The 22,678-nt window shown below is 36.3% G+C and overlaps 1 protein-coding gene across 1 annotated transcript; it reads right to left on the bottom strand.

The window, feature by feature from the left end:
• Window positions 1-3,975: 3,975 nt before the first annotated feature.
• On the bottom strand, window positions 3,976-18,787 carry LOC132283148 (hexosyltransferase GAUT11-like). The gene is made up of 2 exons (XM_059785057.1): window positions 18,160-18,787; window positions 3,976-5,869 (listed from the first exon to the last, which is right to left on the bottom strand). Exons 1-2 carry the CDS (start codon window positions 18,313-18,315, stop codon window positions 4,415-4,417), a joined length of 1,611 nt encoding a protein of 536 aa, XP_059641040.1. The 5' UTR covers window positions 18,316-18,787; the 3' UTR covers window positions 3,976-4,414.
• Between the last annotated feature and the right edge of the window lie 3,891 nt (window positions 18,788-22,678).

The following is a 22,678-nucleotide window of genomic DNA, read 5'->3' as shown; positions in this document are numbered from 1 at the left end:
CCATCGCCATCCCTAGCATCTCACATCTCGGAGGGTTTTCTTTGATTGGGTTGTTCCTCGCGTGTCGGGGTTCTCTGTTTCTCTTTGTGTTTCAAAGATGGGTTTGTTTTTGTTGGCATTTCTATGTGGGTGGGCGTCCACTCTCGCTTTCATTCGCCGCTCTCGCCGACGGGGATCCGGTGAGCCTCTTGTGGGCAACTCATGTGCTTTGACTGCTAGCTGGCTTCTTGGCCCATCTTTGTCGCTCTTTCCCTTTGATCCCGGTATTTTTCATATTTTTTTAGTTGCCTTTTATGTCCTAATCTTCTCTCTGTGGTGCTTTGTTTTCTCTCCGCGAATCAGCCGCCCCTTGCGTTTTTCTGTGGCCATCACTTTCACTCACTGGATGGGGTTTGGTGGTTCCCATCTTACTGAAGGCAGTATCCATGTGCCTGCGATCTATGTTTTTGTTCGTGCGTGGGGGTGGCTCTATCTGACTCCTGGTGTTTCCTTGTTTCCTATGGTTGGCATTTACGACCTTTTGCGCTGTTTCTTGATGGGGGTTTTTGCCATGAGACTGTAGGCCCCTTTGATGGTTTTTCATGGCTCTGCTTCCGCTGACTTGGGTAGTGGATCGGTTATGCTTCTGCTGTCTTGGGTTGATCTTCTTGATGCCGGCTTGCTGAAATTTTGGCCGATTTCTGGGCTTCCGTTTCTAGCGAGTCCTACAGTGTTGGGTCAATCGTGGAAGTCAACGTCCCATCTTGGGCTTGCTATGTGTGGCGCTGAAGTTACGGCACGTAGCTCCCAACAGTTTCTGGAGCATGTTTTCGCTGTTGTGTGGCTGTTGGTGCACCTTGGGTATTTGCCTAGCAAAGGCCACATCTTGTGTGATCTGGTGGGCCATGTATCCCTTAAAAATGGTCATGTTATTTTGTGTTCTGTGGTCCAGTTTTTTTAGTGTTGGTGGTTGTTACCAAATTTGTATCCGTGGATTGGTGATTGTGCCTTTCGCTTTGGTTGTCTTTTGTGGGAGGGTGATTGTGCCTTTTGCTTTGTTTGTCTTTTGTGGTCTGTTTCTTGTAGATGTCGTACGGCTTCTTGTTTTTACCAATGAAAAAAAATAAAAATAAAAAAATACATGACTTTTTTGTAGTCAAAATGCTTGATTATTAGCTGAAATATTTATACATGTGTCTGGTCATGATCTGAGTTGCTTATGATTTGATTTCACCATTTAGCATGTTGATAAACTGATGTATATTATCAAATTCATGGATTAAAAAAAAATTTGTTTAGATTCCCAAGAGTTGTAATTGAGGTGTCTTAAAATGTTTGGGTTGAACTGTGTGCTATTACTAAATTTTGGGACTAGGAGGGTGATGTTCTGGATGAAAGGGGTGAGCAATTAGGTATGAGCTAGACCTTAAACAAGCAGCGGTAGACCCTTTGACGGGTATTTAGAGTTGAAGTGGTAGTTTGATAAAAGGTCCAAATGAAGACTTGCCCTCTATCAATTCAATGTATCTCTAATAATGGTTTTGTAACTGAGATTTTCATAAGTTACTGTATTTTTTCAGATTCAATCATGTTGTGGTTGTTTCTTGTTAGGAATTTGGCAAGCTATTTGTCGTGTAAAATTAGATCATGTGCCTAAACCTCACGGAGGCACTTGTTGAAGGTTTTCTTACTGGGCATTTCAGGTGCCATCACACGGGAAAATAATTTGGAAAGGCTAGCAATGATCCTTGATCTAAATGTGCTGGATATACAGAATGATATTATTTTTGCTGATTTGGAGATGATAGCGTGAAAGAGAAAATTTTCATGAAAGTAATTTTCTTGTAAATCCTTAATTTTTCTTAAAATTTTTCTAACATATGGGAAATTTTACTTTTCTTGTGAAAGTGGTGCCTTCATATCTTAATTTCATATAAAACTATATACATTTAAATTAGTATTACATTATCTTATAAGCAATTTTAAAAAGAAGGAAACTCATTTGTTAGAGAAGTTTATGGAGAAAGTGAAGGAGTTTCTTGTTAGAGAAATTTCTGATAATAAATTTTTATTGTATTTTTTTCCTTCCATAATTAATAATGATTGAGAGTGATATATATATATAAATCTGAGTATTTAGTAACAGAGTGTTGGGTGAAAAACTAGGTTGGTGTCTCTGTGTATACAAGTTTTGAAATTATAATTTAATTAATACATATATTTTTTTTATACATAAACTTCTTGTGACTTTAGGACTCAAGGTACATTAGATGTAACAAACTCATATATAGTTTTAACTCATATTAGATGTGCCAAATTAATTTAGTTTGAAGTACTTTATTTCGATTAGACTGAACTTTTTTTTTTTTTGTTTTTAATTTATGACTAAAAGTATATATATTAACTTCAACCTTTTATCCTTAAGATTTTTCGGATCAAAATTTTTTATTAATTAAACTTGCACCTATATCACATATATCTAATTATTAAACATTAGAAGATAAATACTATAGTGTTCATTGTTTCACCTTTGAATTTAAAATTTTAATTTTGTTTATAATTCAAGAAATATGATAGTGTCGCAAAAGAGTACAAAATAATCTTATAATTAAGGACTCGTTTGGCATAACTTTTGCTTCTGCTTTTACGCAGAAGAAAAAGAGAAGCATAATCTATTACTTTTATTTAACTTATTTGTTAGTGTTTGAAAATTGTATTTTAGAATAACTTATAATGCTAGAAGAGTTTTTCAACCTGTTTGGCAAAACATTTAAGCTTCTACTATTAAAAGAATTATTTTGCCCTTAGATAGAGTATTTTTTTAAATTATCATTTAATCTATATTTTTGTAACTCTTTCTCTAAACACATACAAATAAACCACTTTGTATAGTTTTTGGAACTATAATTACTTTTTTTTTTCACTTTTATTCTTTCTAGACTCACAAAAAATTTCTTGCTAACTAAATACATGATAAAAATTTGAATTTTTATTTTTATTTTTTACTCTCCTTTCACTTTCACTTTTTATAAAAAAAAGTTGTATCTAATCAAGCGGACGCCTAGGCTTTACTTGAATTGCGACTAGGCTTTGCTTGAATTGCAACTATGAAAATAATTTTTTAAGAACAGTAATGATTGTAATGCTCTGTTTGTCTTGGTAATGATGCTATTTTGCTTAGGACTTTTAGGTGGAATATTTTGGATGCTATGGATCGAAGTTGTTGTTTGGATTGACATGCTTTGGATATTATTTGTTTTAGCTTTGTTATAAATTTATAAATAAATAAAAAAAAATCAAAAATCCCATATGGCAGCTTCAATGAATATTCTTTTGACACTTGCTCTTTTGAAAATTGTGCAATGGAAATCAGTGTTTTGTTAAGGTTCTTTGCTAATCAATATTTGGACCAAGGTTCGCAGAACCGATCTTTTTTTGAGTACCACGTATAGCCCAAACCGGCCCACTTCCAGAATTGGAAAATAATGAAGTTCAAACCGTAATGCGGAATCACAGTTACTTTGTATTTTTGTTTTAATTCAAAGCAAAAATCATATTTATGCTTTAGAGTCACAGTTACTTTGTATTTTTGTTTTAATTCGAAGCAAAAATCATGTTTATGCTTTAGAGTGTGTTCAACACTATTTCAAAACTTATTTGATAACGTAAATTTGTTACAAAATTGTTAAAAGCAAAAACATAATCGCATGTTTGTTAAAAAATATTGCAAGTTTAAAAATTTGAATGGCTTAATTAAAAATGTTAATTTAGAAATAAAATATAAATCTATATATATACATATATATATTTTGAACAGTACTTTGCTACGGTGCGGAAGCAACCAAAAACATCATTTTGATGATTTTGATTTTGACCTCAATTTTGGAAATGCTTCGATACTATTCAAATGACAACAACGTTACCAAACATACTTCGTGCAAAAGCAAAAAACACGAAACAAAAGCATCAGCCAAAACATGTCAGCGAGAACCATCATTCACTATAACAAAGCCATGAATTATGCATTCCGGAATCATCTAACAATGACTATATTACCTGGTTGAAGTTTTAAAAAACGAAAATGATAAACCAAAAAATAAAGAAACAATATTGGGTTCAACTGGATTATAAACCAAAAGAGCTAAGAGATTATTACAAGAATTGCTACAAACCAAACAATTCTACAGCTTGACGAGATAAAGAAAACCCCACAACCAAAAATCAATCCCCCACACTCCTTGATACATTTTCCTTTAGGTGTATAAGAATTAATTTTTTTCCTTAGATATTTAAAGTAAAAGATGAAAAGGAAAGAAAAGAGCTCCTAACAGAAGGCCAAAATTTTCTATCTCTGACTCTACACTACAGTTTTCATAATTTGAAATATTGAATGAAGACTGCATAAGATTTACCCACAATTGAGAAGTATCACATTTCAACTTGTGACACAATCTTGAAGATATGGGTGACTCTGATTCACGTACTGTTCCCATAGAGGTTTATACCTGCCAATAGCCAACTTCAGCCATGGCTTCATGTTCCCATTGAAGTGGATGACTGCTGCACTCTCAATCAGACGGTTGTCAATATTCAGGTTATAACCCAGTCCTAACACATGCCATCTTCGATCAAGTGGCTCTGTCAGTCCATAGAAAGCTAAGAGACCCGGGGGAAGTGTGCCCAGCTTCCAGAGTGACCTATCAACATTCTGCTCCTGCCAATAATGATACCGCGCAGTCACATTTGCATTCCTCCATGCAATCAAATCAAACACATTCATACCAAACGCCCAACCACAAGTCTGTGGGTCAAACTTCGAACTAATGATTGGATTTGAGAAGTTGAGATACTTGTAATAACGATGAAATGCTTCCAGGCAAGTTTCCACTGCTCCATTCACATTTCCATGTAAATCCAACGAGAAGAGAGATGTGAGATCTTTCTGAACCACGACATCATCATCAAGAAAAACTACCTTCTCCAGCTGGGGATAGATCTCTGGGATGTAAAACCGAAGGTGATTCAACAGAGATAGGTACTTAGGATTCCGAAACTTTGGCTCAATTTTCAAATCTTCAGGCCCTTGAAAATAGTATGCTCGTGAATCTGTCTCAAGTAGCTGTTTCACAACAGGAGAGTAAGAACCATTCAACCAAGTGAAATCCTCAATGTTCTGCACTTCTATTGTGGCCCCTTTGAAGTCATTAGCTAGGAACCAAGCCTGCATTGCCCCATAGTTGACTCCATTTGTCACAATGTGGAAAACAAGTTGCTTGGGATGGTCTGCATTGCAGACAGTAGAGTTGATGACAACTGAAACAGCCAGCAGATTATCTGAAAATATGCAGTAGTGATACAGATTGTTGTCTGCAAGTCGGGGAGAGTTCCTTTTTTCATCTGCGGACTCTTGTAGGGACTTTGTATTAAGCCAATCAGCCATGAGTTTAACAATTAGGCAATGGAGATTCTTAGGTAATGCTTCAGCAACCAATTGTGCAAACACGGTACTTTGAACTGCTGCTGCACCAGCACGCTCTTCAAGGGCTTGAATATGGGATTTCATTGTCATTATTGTGGTTGCAATGTCATAATGGACTTCTTGTGCCTTAAAGATTAGAGACGAGAGGCTTTTAATGATTGGTTCTGCTTCATCGAGTGTGATGGGCTCTTCCTTCATGGCAGCTTTTGAGAGCAAAAATTGGCAAGTTCTGATCTTTGAACTAAGCTCCCAAGCAAGATGAAGGTTATTGTGCTCTTTTGCAATAATGACATAAGCCTTTGCAAGTGTCATTTGTTCCGCCAATTGCCTGGCATATGAATTAGCACTTAATACTTCTTCAGTAAAATTTAAATGCTCATGGGCAATGTGTTCATTTCCAGCACTTTTCTCCTGGCAAAGGGAAGAAATCACATGATGGGTTAGCCCTCAAACATTTAATTAAAAAACCACAAGCAATGAAACAACTCATTAGGTAAGAACAGCATGTAAAGCAATAAAATTGAATGGGCCTACAGAAAAACTTATTAGGGAATTGAAATGTAACAAATAAAAAAAAGCCATATATGCTACATCTCACCCAAAAAAAAAAAAAAAAAAGGATATCAATACAGCCATGTTGCATTGATCAATATATTTGATTCTATCATTACCGGTCAGCAAACTAGTGTAGATTACTTTGACAGATCTAGATTTATGACAGTGGAGGAGTGAACAAGCTTACCAGATATGACTTTGATATCTCTATAAGCAAAGTCATGATAGCTACAGGGACAGAGCCAGGATTTACTGTCAGGGGGCACTATGTAATACTTTACAAATTAGATGCCTATATATATATATATATAAATTAATGGGCCAGCCTAGGCAAGGGGGACTTTTTAGAACAAAAAATCATTTGAGGGGGGCACCGTCCCTGGATAGATAGAACTTGACATAATGTACTTCGTCACCTCTTCCAACTTAAAATAAAGATAACTGGGACAGATATTCATCCTGTTTATTACAACAATTTTCTAATTATTACTAGCAGATTACCAGCCATAATTTTATCATATAAACTAGTGTGGAACTGACACTTGTTCTTCGGAGCTCAAATTTTTGCATCTAGTGAAGCATGAAACACCATGTGATAGGCAATAATGTATTAAGACTGCGAATTCCTGCAAATTAGCCCCATTACTAAACTGCAGAACATCTTTTAACATTTTATTAAAGGTCCGTCCAATTAACCCACCTCGGCATTTTTAACTATAACTTGATCAAGACAAGCAAAGTATTTGATGGAACAGAAAAATGATCACATGATTGCCAGCACCTCCTCCCACTGCCACCATCACCAACTCCTTGTTAGTGTCTCCCCTCCACTTCCGCACACTGCTAACACTACCCATCACCTCCACTTTCTATTTGTGCCACCCAAGCCTCCACCAACCTCCTCCGTCCGTGAATGAAGAGACTGATGAGATTGCGAGGCCAAGAGACCATGAGCCAACTACCTTTCAAACCTATGGTCACCACCACCTAATCCAATTATTTCCCAATTCAGATCCCCAAACCTGAATCCACCACTATCACCATCGAAGATGCCAGTGGAAGCAAAGACACAATTGGTTGTGCAGTGCAAGTGGACCGAATCTTGTAAAACTCAATTAAACAGATACTTAAGCATCCATGAGGGAGAGAGGAATGACTTAATATCACCGTTGGTGATAGACCTTAACCAACAAGTCAACCTCGAGGCGGGTGATTTTGAGTTCTTTATGTGGGGATTCTTTTTGTTTAATTTCTATTTTCCCATCAGATGAGGCTTTGAGAGTTCCGAACAAAAGGGAATGGCGCTTCGAAAGTACTATGGTTTTATTTAGGTTAATAGGACTTATGTAGGCAAATTTCGTAGATCGAAACCTTTGTTACATGGACTCGGGTATGTGTGTTGGGTATGGGTATGTATCCACGCGTTGGACATGTCAAATTCCGCAAAAGGACACATTGACACTGCTAACATAGATCAAAACTCGAGTCTTTACTTCTGTTTAATTTCTAGATAGTTTAGAAATTGGTTATGAGTTAGTTACCTGTTAAGATTGAAGATGGAATACATGATGCATCAAAGGGTAAATTGGTATTCTTCAGCCACAAAGTATAAAAGGGTCATTTGACACATAGATGTTCTCCCACAAATTAGGGTTCATGCATTGCGTATCTAGGGTTTTTTATCAATTGTTTTCTAGGTATAAATCTGCAGAAAGGTTGGATTGATCAAGGGCTTCTAGACTGTTGTTTCATCGACATCCAATTCGATCAATTGAGTTGTTCAGAACAACAATTTCTTGTTTGGTTTTAAGCATACCAAAAACCTAAAACCTAGGGCCTGTTTTAGTTCAATTTCTAAAATAGTTCTCAAGAACTCAAAAAACAGATAACTATTTTAAGAGAATTATAAATGACTTCTTCTATGAAAGCAGACCTTTTTTTTTTAACTGAATTTCAAAAATCTGTTTTTAGAACTGTAAACCAATGTAATTTTTAGAATTTTTTTTATTTTTATATTTATTTTTTATTTTTTATTTTTTATTTTTTATAATTTAAATAGAAAACTGTTCTAAAAAAAACTAAACCAAACAGCCTCCTATTTTCTCTTAACCTCTAGGCATGGGAAAATCTAAAAATACAGAAGAGACATCCAAGATACGACTCTCATACACATCTAATATATATATTTTTGAGAGATCTTTGTGAGGTTTTTGCATGTGAATCTTTCTTTTACATTCATCATATACATTGGCTTTGGTACATGTATTTATATGTGTGGACATTGTTTTTGCGTACTCCCGAAGTATTTCAACATAAAAGTTCAATCACTAACAACCAGATTGACAAATGGACGACTAGTGGCTATTGGCTAAGATTGAATTCACCAAAGAAGCAGAACCGTGAGGAGTGGTTGCTCTTGATGTATGGACAAATGGCTGTAAGAATTTCAGGGAAAGGTTTGGCGTTCATTTGTGTCAAGGAGCTAACTAAGGTGTAAGCTTCCTTTCTCATAGTGAATTTGATTTGCTTGAACTATCTCATGGATTTTTCCTTTCTAAGAGATTTCCTTGTAAAAATCCAGTGTCCATTACTTGTTTCTTTACTGCTTTAAATTGTTTGAATTGCATGATTTTTACACCCTGCTACTATATTTTTATTTGCGAATATTGGTAATCAGCTTTGATTTAAAAATCAGTTTGAATTGTTCTATAAGACCTATTCACCCCCCAGGTTTACATCAGTGGGCCATGCACAATTCAATATCAAAGCCTCGGGTTCTGGTCCTTAGTTTTTTGCACTATCGTGATTAATGGTTGTGTGTGAAATCATTGCAAAGTAGAAAGAAAGGGTAGGGGTGAACATAATTTGCCATTTTGTAATTGTTGCTTATCCTCCATTTGCAAATTAAGCAACCTCAACTTCCGTTATGTGTATGTATACATACATATACAATCAACTTAAATGGATCTATAATATACATATGTTTGTGTGTGTATATATATATATACACACACACCTTTGTGTGTATAAATTTATTAATCCAAAAACTAACAGGAGGAGAAAGACATTGAACTATAAGAATTTTGAAAAATATTTCAAGAAATGAATCGAAATGGGGCATTTAAGTAGCAACAAAGTCATTAGAGGTGGTTGGCGGTGTAATCGTGTAATAAACAACCCATTGTTGATAAAAAAATCAATTGAAAAACAAATCTTCCAGTCATAAAATTAAGATTTTGATTCTATAACTTTTTAATTTAGATTTTATTTAAATGTAAATAAATGCTTTCGCATGACGTGTTCATGTGTTACATTATTATATTATATGAATATACTTGCGAAAGCAGCCCTTTTTTTTTCTTTTCTTTTTTCCCCACGCAACCAGTTCCAGCACTGCACCACTTCGACAGTAAGGTGTACAATGTATCCCACTATCAATACAATTTATTATGCAACGTCTATTTTCAGTTGCAGTAATGTAAAAAAAAAAAAAAAGAATTCACCCACTATGGGCAATGACACTTTCGAAAATAAAAGGACATCAATTTTGATACTATATCTTATGTATATATATCATCCTACTTGTTTTAGGAGTCTGTTTTGGTCCCCCACTTTCAAGAATCTATCATAATTGAGATACCCCTGCTCTGGACAATGATGGTCCCTCACTTTCAAGAATCTATCATAATTGAGATACCCCTGCTCTGGACAATGATGATTCTTATTAACTAAAACAGCTCAAGGACATTTTTTCCTCTCATTGAATAAGTAATTTTTTTTTGTAACAGAACAGCATTCAACCAGGGATAACATGGTTGTAATACCCTGGTGATTCTTAATTTGCATTCATATTTAACTAAGTGACTCAATAGGTTTCTCCTTTTTGCTTGACAAGAAATAAAAGCTATACTGAAAAAGAGGAGCAATCTCCAAGGGAAAGCATATCCTTGACATGTGGTGGAAGGATTCTTTATCTCATTATTTGTTAGGGGAACTTCTTTCATGATATTGTCCACATTTCAGATTCCTATTTTCATTTTGGTGGTTTGTCTGGAATGACGTACTCTTGAATGAATCCTCCCTCGCTATAATTATGAAAAACAGAACTCATTCATTGTAAAAATAGACCTAGAGTGCCGTGCTGGGCCGATAGGCAGACCACACTCATGCATTAGAGAAGTACATAAGTCCGCTTAAATTTAATTGGAGAATGAATAACAATATACACCAAAGACAACCTGAAGACAACAAGAAAGATAAAGGCTTCTACAATGAATGCTACCTTCCTAGATAGGAAATCAAGCGAGCTTAAATAGTTAAGGGCCAAAAAGCGAGCTTCAATCTCATTAGTGATTTAACTATACGTCCAAGCTCCTCCAGAGATGGCACTCCCTTGCTGAATCACATCCATTAATCCTCATTCAGTTATGATAGCTCGATATCTTCAGAACGTCTTCCACTCTTCCCTAAATTCCAAAACCAACTCAAGACAAACTTGCTAGAATGACCAAATAAATTGCTCCAAATGGTGCAAAGAATATGTCACCTTTGTGATGTCTACACAATCTTCCAATGCTCACTAGTGTAGTTAAGGTTCCCTTGCTTTAGAAGCAGCCTTGTTGCTTACTTCCCTGTGTAAGCAGGCAGTGATTTTTGGCCATTTTCAATGGTCGCTTAATGATGTCCATATAGTTAACTTGGCCATTAGGGGCACAAGGCAGTCATGATTCCTATTCCCTCTTGTGCATACAACCTCCTCTTGTAGCCACTTTTGGTGAAGTAACCACTAAGAGAAAACGAGAATACTCATAAGTATATTCTAACTATTGTAAATAAGTTGGTGCTAAAGATTCATAATTACAATTAGTTTTCTAGGTTTTTCTTACAAGGGCTAGGCCCACCTTCATGTGTTCGACTTGCATAGTTACATAAGCAACCACTTTGTGCAAAATACTGCATAATACCTTAAGTCGGGCCTGTCTCTCACTACTCTTGCTCTTCAGCATCCCATATAGGTGGGACTAGTACCGGCTAGTAACATTTATGACTCCAGATATTTATTTTTTATTATAGTAAGGACTACTAAACATAGGATAATCAACATTTCTATTTCCTTGGCATATTGGCAATATGAAGCGCCAAGTTGATGATGCAATGCAGGCAGACCGCTATTCCAAATATATGATTAAGTGTATCCTGAGATACTAATTTCTCAAGTAAAAAAAAAGAAAGAAAAGAAGCAAACAAGAACAGAAGAAAAAGATATATCACAGAGATGCCCTAACGACACCAACAGCCATCTAAATCCAAGTAATATTATTCAGGAAAAAAAAAAAAAAAAAAAAAAAAAAGAAGGTAATATTAATCCACTTTACACGGATACTGTTGATTATATCAGAAAATGCAGCTCCTTCAATACCTTAGGACACCAACAAATATCTAAATCCACTTAATATTAATCCACTTTACGTGGATAATGTTGATTATATCAGAAAATTCAGCTCCTTCAAGTTCCTTGAGAGTTTATACCCAAAGGAAGGATTGTAATATGGACTCTTACCTTGGATAAAAGGCAATGGAAATTCTTCCATTCCTTTCTTAAAAACTATTAGATGGAAGCTGTTATAAGAAATCCTTATAATTTAACACTTCCCGAGCCAACCACAGAAAAAAGAAGCCAAGATTAAGATATGTGGTGGAATAACCTAATGCAGACCCAGCATCTCAAAATAAATGCTACACCTATATGCCATAGATAGAAAAGTGAAGGTGAAGATGATCAATTGTGAATGGCTTCTCTAAAAAGGAGAGTGACGTAGAATGCAAAAGCTCTGATACATATATATAGGCCTGTAGGCCACATGTGACTATCTTACAAGCTGTATCCAGCTCATGAGAAGGCTGGATTCAATGTTCTATAAAGGCTGCACTCAAGATAAAGCTGAATGCAAGCTGGATTCAATGTTATGCAACCTGGATTCTATGTCTGCAGATAAAGGTTGCATTTAATGTTCTTGCAGAGATATTTTTTTGTGTATTTGACTGAAATATTTTATATTTTCTTAGTGATTAAGGTGTCTTAGATATTTTGTGTTTTGTTATGAAATAAGGATCGAATAAGAGTTTATGAGAACAAAGAGAAAATTAATGACAAGAAATTAAAATGGCAAATACACAAACGAGACAAGGATTTACGTGGTTCGTCTATGCCTACGTCTACGGGGAGAAGACAGAACAATATTCCACTATGAAAATAAAGAGATACAAGGCAAAGTAGCTCACACCCAAAACCCAAATATACCCACAAACTCTCACTCTATAACTGATATTACAAAATGCTCATTGATAATCTGGGATGCTTCAACACCATGGAGAGCAAGGCTATTTATAGCCAAATAAATGGGTCACCAAAACAACTGATGCTTGCTTCAACTTGGTGTCCACGAATTCTTGTTGATCACACATTCTTAGTTGCCAAGAAAAACTGATGTAAGTGATGATGTAATTGAGTCACAAAAGTCAACAAATCTCCACCTAGGCGAAAATTCAAATGAGCCACTGTATCTCTGCAAAACAGCCTGTCTTCTCCCCGTGGACGTAGGCATAGCCGAACCACATAAATCCTTGTCTCGTTTGTGTGCATGCCATTTTAATTTCTTGTCATTAATTTTCTCTTTATTCTCATAAACTCCTATTCGATCCTTATTCATAACAAACTGGTATCAAAGCTCGGGTTCGTGTATATTGTGTATAGATACCGTTACGTACGGTACTGTTCACAAATACGATATTATTCACCAGGTAATTTTTGGGGAGTTTTTTTGAGATGTCGACCAAATACGAGATTGAGAAATTTGATGGCAAGATTAGTTTCAGTCTTTGGCGCATTAAGATGCAAACCCTACTGACTTAGCAAGGTCTAAAGAAGGTGTTGTTCGAGAAGGACAAGTTGCCAACAACTATGTCCAATAAAGACAAGGATAAGGTCGATGAAAAGGCGTGCAGTGCGATTATTTTGAATTTAGCTGATGAGGTGCTGCATGAAGTTATTGATAAAGACATGGCGGCAAAGTTGTGGCTGAAATTGGAGAGTCTGTATATGACGAAACCTCTCACCAACAGACTTTACTTGAAATAGAGACTCTACACCCTTCGTATGAAGGAAGATATGCCTCTTAAGAAGCATATTGATAATTTCAATTTTATTATTATGGATTTGAAAAATACTGATATTAAAATTGATGACGAGGATCAAGCCCTTATTTTATTGTGTTCTTTGCCTCCTTCCTATGAGCATTTTGTTACCACATTGCTCTATGGAAAAGATACTATTAGTATAGAGGATATTAAATCCTCATTGAACTTTCAGGAGTAATGGAAAAAGGTGTTTGGGAATATTGGATATGAACAAGTCGAAGATCTATTTGTAAGAGGCAAAAGTGAGACAAAGAGTTCTGGTAGTAGGAGCAAATCTAGATCTCATAAAAATGTGGAATGTTACTACTGTCACGAGATAGGGCACATCATCAAGCACTGTCCCAAATTAAAGGCAAAGAATGGGAATGGCAAAGAGAAGGTTCAGGAAGTAGCTTCTGTGGCAACTGCTACAACGAGTGATTCGGAAAGTGACGAATATGTTCTCATGACAACCTTGTGTTCAGGTATGTCATTTAATGACAGTTGGATTCTTGATTCTGGTTGTTCTGTTCATATGTGTCCCAGTAGGGATTCTTTCTCTTCCTATAAAGAGGTGAAAGGTGGTTCGATTTTGACGGCGGACGGGAAAGCTTTCAAAATTTTGGGAATAGGAACAGTCAAGATCAAGGTGCACAATGGGTTGGTGAGAACATTGTCAGATGTGCGATATGTACTGGATCTGAAGATGAATCTTATTTCAGTAAGTGTGCTAGACTCCAAAGGTTACTAGGTTGTAACAGAGGGTGGAGTACTAATGGTCGTGACGGCTTCTCTTGTGGTGCTACAGGGCACCAAGGTGAAAATTTTGTATCTTCTCCAAGAAAATACAGTAACAGGTGGAGCTTCTATAGGGTCTTCTACAGTTAGCAGAAATTTGCATTCGGGTCTTGGCAAAAGAAGAGTTAGAAAGAGGAGTGACGATCCTAGTTCTCAAAAGGGTTGTGAGGGGACAACACAACATGGTGGGAGAATGAAATCCGTTTTCAGATAACAACCAAAATTACAGCAGTCCTTACAAGGAGGCAGACCTATGAGGATATGTGTGATATTGACTTGCAATAATCTTGGTGGCAATGAGATAGTCCATTCGAGTGCCATTAAGATGTGTGGGAGGCAAGTAGTTGGTCACAATAGAGATGCGAGAAAAAGTCAAGAACATCCTATTCTCCATAAGGGTGAGAAGATGACTTTTCATTTCCAACCGGTGGTTTGTGGGCGATTGGAGAAGGTTGCTGAAGGAGATGTCAAACTTGGAATTTCTTATGGTGTTTTTGATCAACGCTTAGAGTTTGGCCAAAAAACTGTAGGTATGCTTGTGGCTGCGCAAGGCATGCATGGGTTGAAGAATGAGAGTCCGAGGGTTAAGTTTGAGGATGACTCAAACTTAACTAAAATTCTTAATTAATTTGTTTTGTGGAGAAGATAGGTTGTTTTGCAGAGATACAGTGGCTAATTTGAATTTTTGCCAAGGTGGAGATTTGTTAACTTTTGTGGCTCAATTACATCATCACTTACATCAGTTTTTCTTGGCAACCAAGAATGTGTGATCAGCAAGAATTCTTGGTCACCGAGAATTCGTAGACACCAACTTGAAGCAAGCATCAGTTGTTTTGGTGACCCATTTATTTGGCTATAAATAGCCTTACTCTCCATGGTGTTGAAGCATCCCAGATCATCAATGAGCATTTTGTAATATAAGTTATAGAGTGAGAGTATGTGGGTGCATTTGGGTTTTGGGTGTGAGCCACTTTGCCTTATATCTCTTTATTTCCATAGTGAAATATTGTTGTCTTCTCCCCGTAGACGTTGGCATAGCCGAACCACGTAAATTCTTATCTCGTTTGTGTGTGTGCCATTTTAATTTCTTGTCATTAATTTTCTCTTTGTTCTCATAAACTCCTATTCGATCCTTATTTCATAACATGTTTCCTTAGTTATTAAGGAAGCTTTTGATGCCTATAAATAGGCATATACGTAACACAAATATTCAGTTTGAATAATAGTTCTGAATTGAGTTTTGGATTGAGACTAGTGAGTCTTAGAGGTTTCCCTCTCTTCTTCTTCCTCTATTCTTGCTTTTCTTACCCCTCAGTCAGTTTAGCGTCTCTATTTCCTCACCCCATTCATTTGTTTCTCCCCTTTTCTTCTAGCCTCATCTCATCTTCTAATTATCATCTTCTTCTTTCACTCTAATTCTAATATTGTATCACAGCAGAGCTATCTATCTTATTGTGTTCTATATCAATTGGTACAAGAGCTTTTGCGTTCTACATCCTATTTAAGCGCGAGCCTGAATGCCCTATGTAAGCTTGAATAAAGGGGTCTAGTGTTACAAGGAGAGTCTTGTCCCACTCACATCATATCCGAATGGGAAGAGAAATGGGTATAAATGGGTTGAGTATTAGCTCCACCTAAGAGCTTAAGCTTTTGGGTCGGATCGCGAAGCACCCGGCCCGTTATAATTGGTATTAGAGCCAGACTAGTACTTAATCCGGTGTCACGCCAAACAATCAGTCCGGAGGCGTTCGGGTCTTCTTCCTAGGTAGACAGGGTGGCCCGACCCCAACAAGAGCGTTGCGTGTTCGGGTGGGGGAGAATGTTACAAAGAGAGTCTTGTCCCAACCACATCGGATCTGGATGGGAAGTAAAACGGGTATAAATGGGTTGGGTATTAGCTCCACTTAGTAGCTTAACCTTTTCGGTTGGATCGCGAAGCACCCAGCCCGTTACATCTACCCTGTAATAGGTTGAGGCATTTTGATTGAGATTTGTCGAGGCTGGAGCTTTTTTGGAGCCTAAACGCACCTTTAACAAGTAGGGTCCCATTCCATCAAAAAAAGGAGTTCATGAAACTGATCCACCCTCTCATTTGTGACACATGTTTCCCATAACCGAAAAAAACAATGGAAAGAAAGGAGTCAGAAAAGAAGCTTTTGGAAATTTTCAAAGATCAAACTCCTGACAATAACCAACACTGCACTGAATCAGGCGAGTGTGCAAGTAGAAGCTTCACAATGGGATGAACAGTTCTCAACTTCTCGAATGCTCTTTTTACAAGATTTTAAAGTAAATGCAAGTACGTAACTCATATGAAATCTAAGCAATTAGCGTTTAAAAATAATGTAAAACAAAGTAAAAGAAACACACCTTATTTTTATGTGGAAATCCCAAACCGGGAAATGCCACAGACTACCATCTCAGGCTCATCAATCCACTATGAATTTGAAGTACAGCCCTATACTCCGACACAGACTTATCCATTACACTAGACAAGTCAGTGGTTGCCAATGTCTTAGTCTTACACCTAGTTCCCACTCATTTCTCATGAGTCCAACTGTTGTGCGCCTCAGACTTACAATTGTTCTCTCAAGATCACTTCCTACTCTCTGTCAATGCTAATGACTCTCTCAATGGATTGTAGTGATCATGTAGCAATCTTCTTAACAAAAGCTGATGAAGATTGACGGTATGGGTTGTTGATCATTCTCTAAATCTCTATATAAAGTTCAGTTTCTTGAACAATCAATTAACATACACAAGCTAACACTCTTGTACAGAAGCATGTGTCGATCCATAGTCCGCTAAAGGGGTGTATAGAAACTTAAAAACCTGAAAGCAAGCATCTTTGTGTTGAATTCCTTTTGAGTAGGAATAGTATGTAAAAGGGCAGAGAGAGACTTCAGCGACCTTAAAACTTGTTTATACAGAGTTCATAACACGATCAAATCTTATTAGAGTTAATCAAAACTCAACATGGAAATATTCATGAAGTTTGAAGTTCATTAGAACATGTATCAAATAATTAGGAACTCTTAAAACCAATTATCCACAATAATATACAGGTGCTTGGAGGACTGGTTAAATGCTACTCAAATCTCTAGAGTAAGTGCAATGCATGTCAGAAGTTATGTACATGTTCATAACCCTCTGGATTGCTTGTATTGGATTTCAAATGCATGTACATATGCATTTTGGAACTTTTTAACTATAACACAAATAATTTTGAAACATTAATAAAGTTTCCAAACCATTTTTTAAGAGTCCCCAAAATTCTAACTAGGAGAGTGTGAGGCTGTGTCTGATCATTCATGATTTCTTCCGCACTTTGACACTTGAATTTGGACATGACTCAAAACAAATAGGATTACAACTCCATGAGACTTTGGCTATGAAATTCGCCAACACATGCCTCTATGTTCTAACAAATGGTACTTCAGATTCTCATGTTCGTGGTTATGAGGATTCAGAATATGCAGGTGGTTTGAATAATTGATGGTCTAGTACAACATACGTCTTTATATTAGCTTCAAGTTCAAATGGATGTCTGATGGTACAATCTCTACTAATGCTTTATCAACTACTGAGGGGATATATATGACAATGTCTAAAGCCATCAAGGAGGCTTTTTGGCTTCATGGATTAGTTTGTGACTTATGGATTTCATAAGAGCACATAAAGGTAAATTGGAATAGTTAGAGTATTATTTACTTGGCAAAAAACAAAGTTCATCAAGCGAGACAAAGCATATTGATGTTCATTTTCATTTGTTCATGAGATAATCGAAATCGTTTTTACAAAAGGTGGACACATAGGAATTCCATATTAATCACCTCTAAATACAAATATATTTTAAGGTCTACTCGAAAAACAACACCAAAAGAACCAACAGAAAACAGTTTTATTTCTTCATAACATCAAATTGGAAATCTTTCTAGTCTTCATCATATGAAATTAAAGAATAAGCTCCTAATTCTTCCAATTCCAAATTGACAGACATAGCATCAAACTCTAGTGTTCAATAAAACAAGATACGTTCTCAGATTAGATGCATCTCCAGGGGAAAATCAACATTACCCATATTGAAAACACCAGCGATTAAAAAGAAACAAATGACAATATAAGCAAAAATGAAACAGAACCAAGTATGAATTTGATTTTCACTAGCTTACCAGCATGGGCTGTTCGACCCGATCTTCATCATGATGATGGTGATGAAGCACAAACAAAGAAAACCCAGCAACAGAGAACAGGCAGAGGAGAACACAGATCCAACACGAGAACTTCCTTCGAACCGGGCGCCGGTAGTCGGCCGGCCGCCGCCGCATATTTCACCGGCTCCGTCCACAATTCACAACCAGATCAAGAATTCAAAACGACCCATCAAACGGATTGGAGCAAGGAAGCATTGTATTCGGAGTCTCCCACCCACAAAATCAAAACCTCAAAACAAGCAAACAGTTCGAGAATTCAAACCAACCCATTACTCAGATTGGATCAAGAAATCGATGGGAACGTTGTATCTCTCGCCTGTGCGCACAGGTTTAGACTTCAAGATCAGAAACTTCTCGGGTCAATCTAGACTCCCCAGTAAGGCTATAAACACGCCTTCTAATCAAATTACTAGCTGTTTTGTTCCAGGAGGAAAAGGAATGGAAGGGACGGCGTAATCTATGCATGAGTTAGAATATTAGTACATTTTGGAGAAATGCTTTTGAAGGCAGAGAGGTCTTAACCAAGTTGATTTCGTTTTCGTTAACGAAAGGTGTTGAGAGACGCTACTGCCTCATTATTAAATTGAGTAACGACAGAGGAGCCAATTAAATATACTAACGACGGAGGAGCCAATTAAATAGACTAATAGAGGGAATACACAAAGAAATGGTTTAGAAGTTAATGTCGGTGAGAAAAGACTAGAGGAGTAAGTTGGCTAATTTTGTAAATCAAAACTTGTGTAGTGTATTTTTGTTCAAACTTTTAGGTAGATAAAAACATTCCAAAAGGTCAATTTGATAATCTTCTACATAAAGGGTAAAAGATAAATTTATATTATGATGCAACACTCACAAATTAAGTAGTGCATTGCATATATATGAGATCTTAATTTTAAAGTTTTCTAAATTTATTTTGATTCCAAAATACGCATCAGAATGCATAATTTTAATGGATGTGTTGTATATGATCTTCGGACTGTACAAATTGTTGGGACTGGGTATAAGGTTGGTCGATTGTTCGAACTCTTATCTCTTCATCTGCCTACTTCCACCATCTCTGTTACACCTACACATGTCAATTCTCGTTCTCTTGAATTGTGGCACTCTTGCTTAGGTCATGCTTCCTTGCCTCGTGTCAAAATCTTAGTCTCTAAAGGCTTGTTAGATTAAGTTAAAACTGAGAATTTTGATTGCATTTTGGTGTTCACTTGTCGTCGTGTGCACCAAATTGCAATAAGGTGTGGTGTGTGAAATGAAATGTGGCTAAGTTTAAATTTATAGAATGCCACTACCACTACTAACTATTACTGTAGTTAGAGTGAGTAGGGATCGTCCCAAGGGAAATAAACGGTATTCTTGGAATCAATGATGGACTAGTAGGTCGAATGATCAAAAGATGGTTTGATTGATTAATTAATCTAAGATTCAATTAAAACAATGCAAGTAAGTAACAATCTAGAAATTAGGGAAAGATATATGAGAGAGAGGTCTTGGGGCTTAAAGTTCACCACTAAGCTTCACTTCACCAAACACTAGCAATTGTAACTTAATGGGGAAATTTAAGTTGTAAAATGTGTGTGTGTGTGTGTGTGTGTGTGTGTGTCACTAATTAAAAACTAAGCATGGATGGCAAATAAGTATAGATTGTCTAGTCAATCCAGTGAATAGCACAACCCTGCAAATGAGACCAATAACTATTCAATTAAAACACAATTAGTGCACACACAAAAATCTAGAGAAATGTATTCTTTGCACTCATAAGTATGGAACATCAAACAACAAGAATGGATTGTCCACCTACCTAAGAAATTAAAGTAATTACACTACAACTAAGCTAGTGACATGAAAATTAAATAATTAAACTAAAGGTGTGGCACAATCCATTAAGAAATGAGTATGAACCATCAAATAAACCACAAGAGTGTTCAATTAAGCACTATGCCTCACCACTAGATTTACAATAACAATACACATAGACATGCATCAATTTCATTAAATCTAGACACAAAAATATGAACATTAATTTTAGCATACATAAACTTATGAATAGAACTCAATGATCAATTGAAAGCATTAATCCATATAAATCAAGTAAAAATCACAAGATCTATATTTATTTATGGTCAAAACATCTATTACAACTAAAATCTCCAAAAATACACAAAAGCTAGGTTTAGGAAGCAAGCCTAGGGGCTATCTTTAGCCCCAAGAGAATAATTTAGCCACTCATTGTAGTGGTCATGGAACCCTCAAGGACTAGCTTAGAGATTGACATCATCATCTTCATCCTTGCTTTCTTCCCAAAACCCTAGTTCTAGAGAGAAAATATTTCTATCTTTTTTTTTTTGTAAGAGAACTCTATGATATTTTTTCTACAAAACTATTCTATGTTCAATGAATCAATTACAAGCCTCTTTGAGTAGGCACCAAGTCAGAAATACAGCCTATGATTGGAGGAAATTCGCAGCTACACAAGTTAGGTAGAGATCGGCGCGCTTGGGAATTAGACAGCTCACTGCCAACAGCATTCTCGATTGATCGAAGATTCTCGATCGATCCAATACTTAGTTTCAATCGATCGAAGCTGACGTGGCATTAAAAATCTCTTCTGGACTTTATCCACTTTGCTGAGCTGGCATCGCCTCATTTTGATTGATTGTAAACATCTTCAATCGATCGGGATTTTTTTTGATATCGAAGCTCCTCTGGTGCATTTTCTTGACTTTTTTTCCAACTTTGCTCATTAGTTCCAAAATTGAGCTAAATAGCTCTTATTAGCTTGTTTGAACTTTATTGACCTAAAATAGGCAAAAACACAAATAAGTACTTAAATCATGAAAGTAAAATAGATGAATGGACTAAAATACCATAGCTTAGGTGCTAAAATGTGTTACATTTGAGCACTCATCAAATTCCCAAACTTAGATATTGCTAGTTCCTAGCAATGAACTACAAGGAAAAAAAGAAGAAGAAATAAACAACTAAGTAACTATGAACTAGAAAGCAATAAAATGATAGCGCCACTTTCGTGAGGAACACGATTGTATTTAGCATATGCAATAAGCCTTTTAAACCCCTAGGTTACCCCTAGTAGATGAGTGAAGTCTCGTGAGGGTTTCCAGAAATGATACCCACAAACATTAAGCTCTTTCTCACTAAAGAGGAACCAATATACAAAACAAGCATTAGGAGAAAACTACCTCAAGTATGCAATTTTTCAACCCTTTCCAAGTAATCTCCGAAAATCTCAACATCAAGCAAACAAATATGGTCCTCCACACATCAAGACAATGATCATGTAAATCAAAACAACTCTAGAATCCTTTTTAAGTGAACCGGCATCAAATATGTTGCTATCTAAGCCAACTAAAGAAATGATTACAACCGGCCTCAAACTAGCACACAAATCTAGTATCGATCATCAAGACAAAGAGTGGACCTTTTATTAAAGCTTTATTCATCTAGGTGCGCTTATTCTTTTCATTCGATTTTTTTTTTTTTTTTTTTTTGACTAACCTATGGGATCAAAGATGGAAGCATGGTGCAATGTAGTGATCTATTAAGCTTTCTAGCGATCCATGAGGTCGAGCGTTAGGTTAATGACTCTCAAACCGGACGGCTTTAGGGCATTAGGTGTTTAAACACCCCTAAGGACTTACAAGCTCAAATCGATTAGACTACAAATCAAAACTACCTCCATTTAATCATTTCCCACTTCTCACCTTTTGGGAAAAGTCCTTACTTTTTTATTTGCTTTTGCAACTTTTTTATTTTATTTTATTTTATTTTATTTTATTTTTTTAAAGACCTAGAGTTTGGGCCCTCCACCTTTCGGCAAGAGAAATTTAGTGCTTGATGAGGCTAGAATCCCGGCTACTCAATGAAAAAGGGTTTATTATCTACCTTTATCAAGAATGAAAGCTTTCAATGCACTACTAGCTCAATTATGATATAACCAAATCAATAGTCAATAAAGCATATACCCCACAAATGAATGCTAGTGTGTGTCTGTGCTAGTGTAGAATCCTAAAGTGAATCTCAAAATAATCACAAGATCAGGATGATGTGGACCACGAATGCAAGCAAGATATCAATCTTTCAAAAAAATTACTCCTAAATGGTATCCACAAGGCATACAAGGAGTATTGGACTTTCAAGTCAATCAATTTTTAAATTCTAAGTATCATGTTCCTCAAAAGATCAAAATCATAGCCCAAGATTCTCAAATCATACCATATGCATAGAAAATAAGTGCGACATGTAAAATATGCTAACACACCCCCAAACTTAATCTGTGCATTGTTCTCAATGTGCAAATAAATAACAGATAATGGAAGAGTATACCAAATGGGTGAAGCAAAAGGGACCCGACAACGGAAGCTTAGCATTAGAAAACGCACCATGTGATACCCCTCGATTCTAGAGCCATAGGTGATCAAGTTCGAGCACAGATCCAAGGGATACCAAATAATCAATA

Source organism: Cornus florida, unplaced genomic scaffold (genome assembly GCF_030987335.1).
Source record: "Cornus florida cultivar Cherokee Brave unplaced genomic scaffold, ASM3098733v1 CherokeeBrave_3.0.0_Hap2_Chr11, whole genome shotgun sequence".
In the NCBI taxonomy this organism is placed as follows: domain Eukaryota; kingdom Viridiplantae; phylum Streptophyta; class Magnoliopsida; order Cornales; family Cornaceae; genus Cornus; species Cornus florida.
The sequence above is the reverse complement of the archived record's forward strand: the minus strand, read 5'-3'. Positions and strand labels throughout refer to the sequence as shown.

Excerpts from the sequence above, each read along its gene's own strand:
- LOC132283148 (XM_059785057.1), bottom strand. The coding sequence starts at position 18,315 with ATGCGGCGGCGGCCGGCCGACTACCGGCGCCCGGTTCGAAGGAAGTTC. Across the intron at positions 5,870-18,159 it reads GGGTCGAACAGCCCATGCTG|GAGAAAAGTGCTGGAAATGA; the intron begins GTAAGCTAGTGA and ends TCCCTTTGCCAG.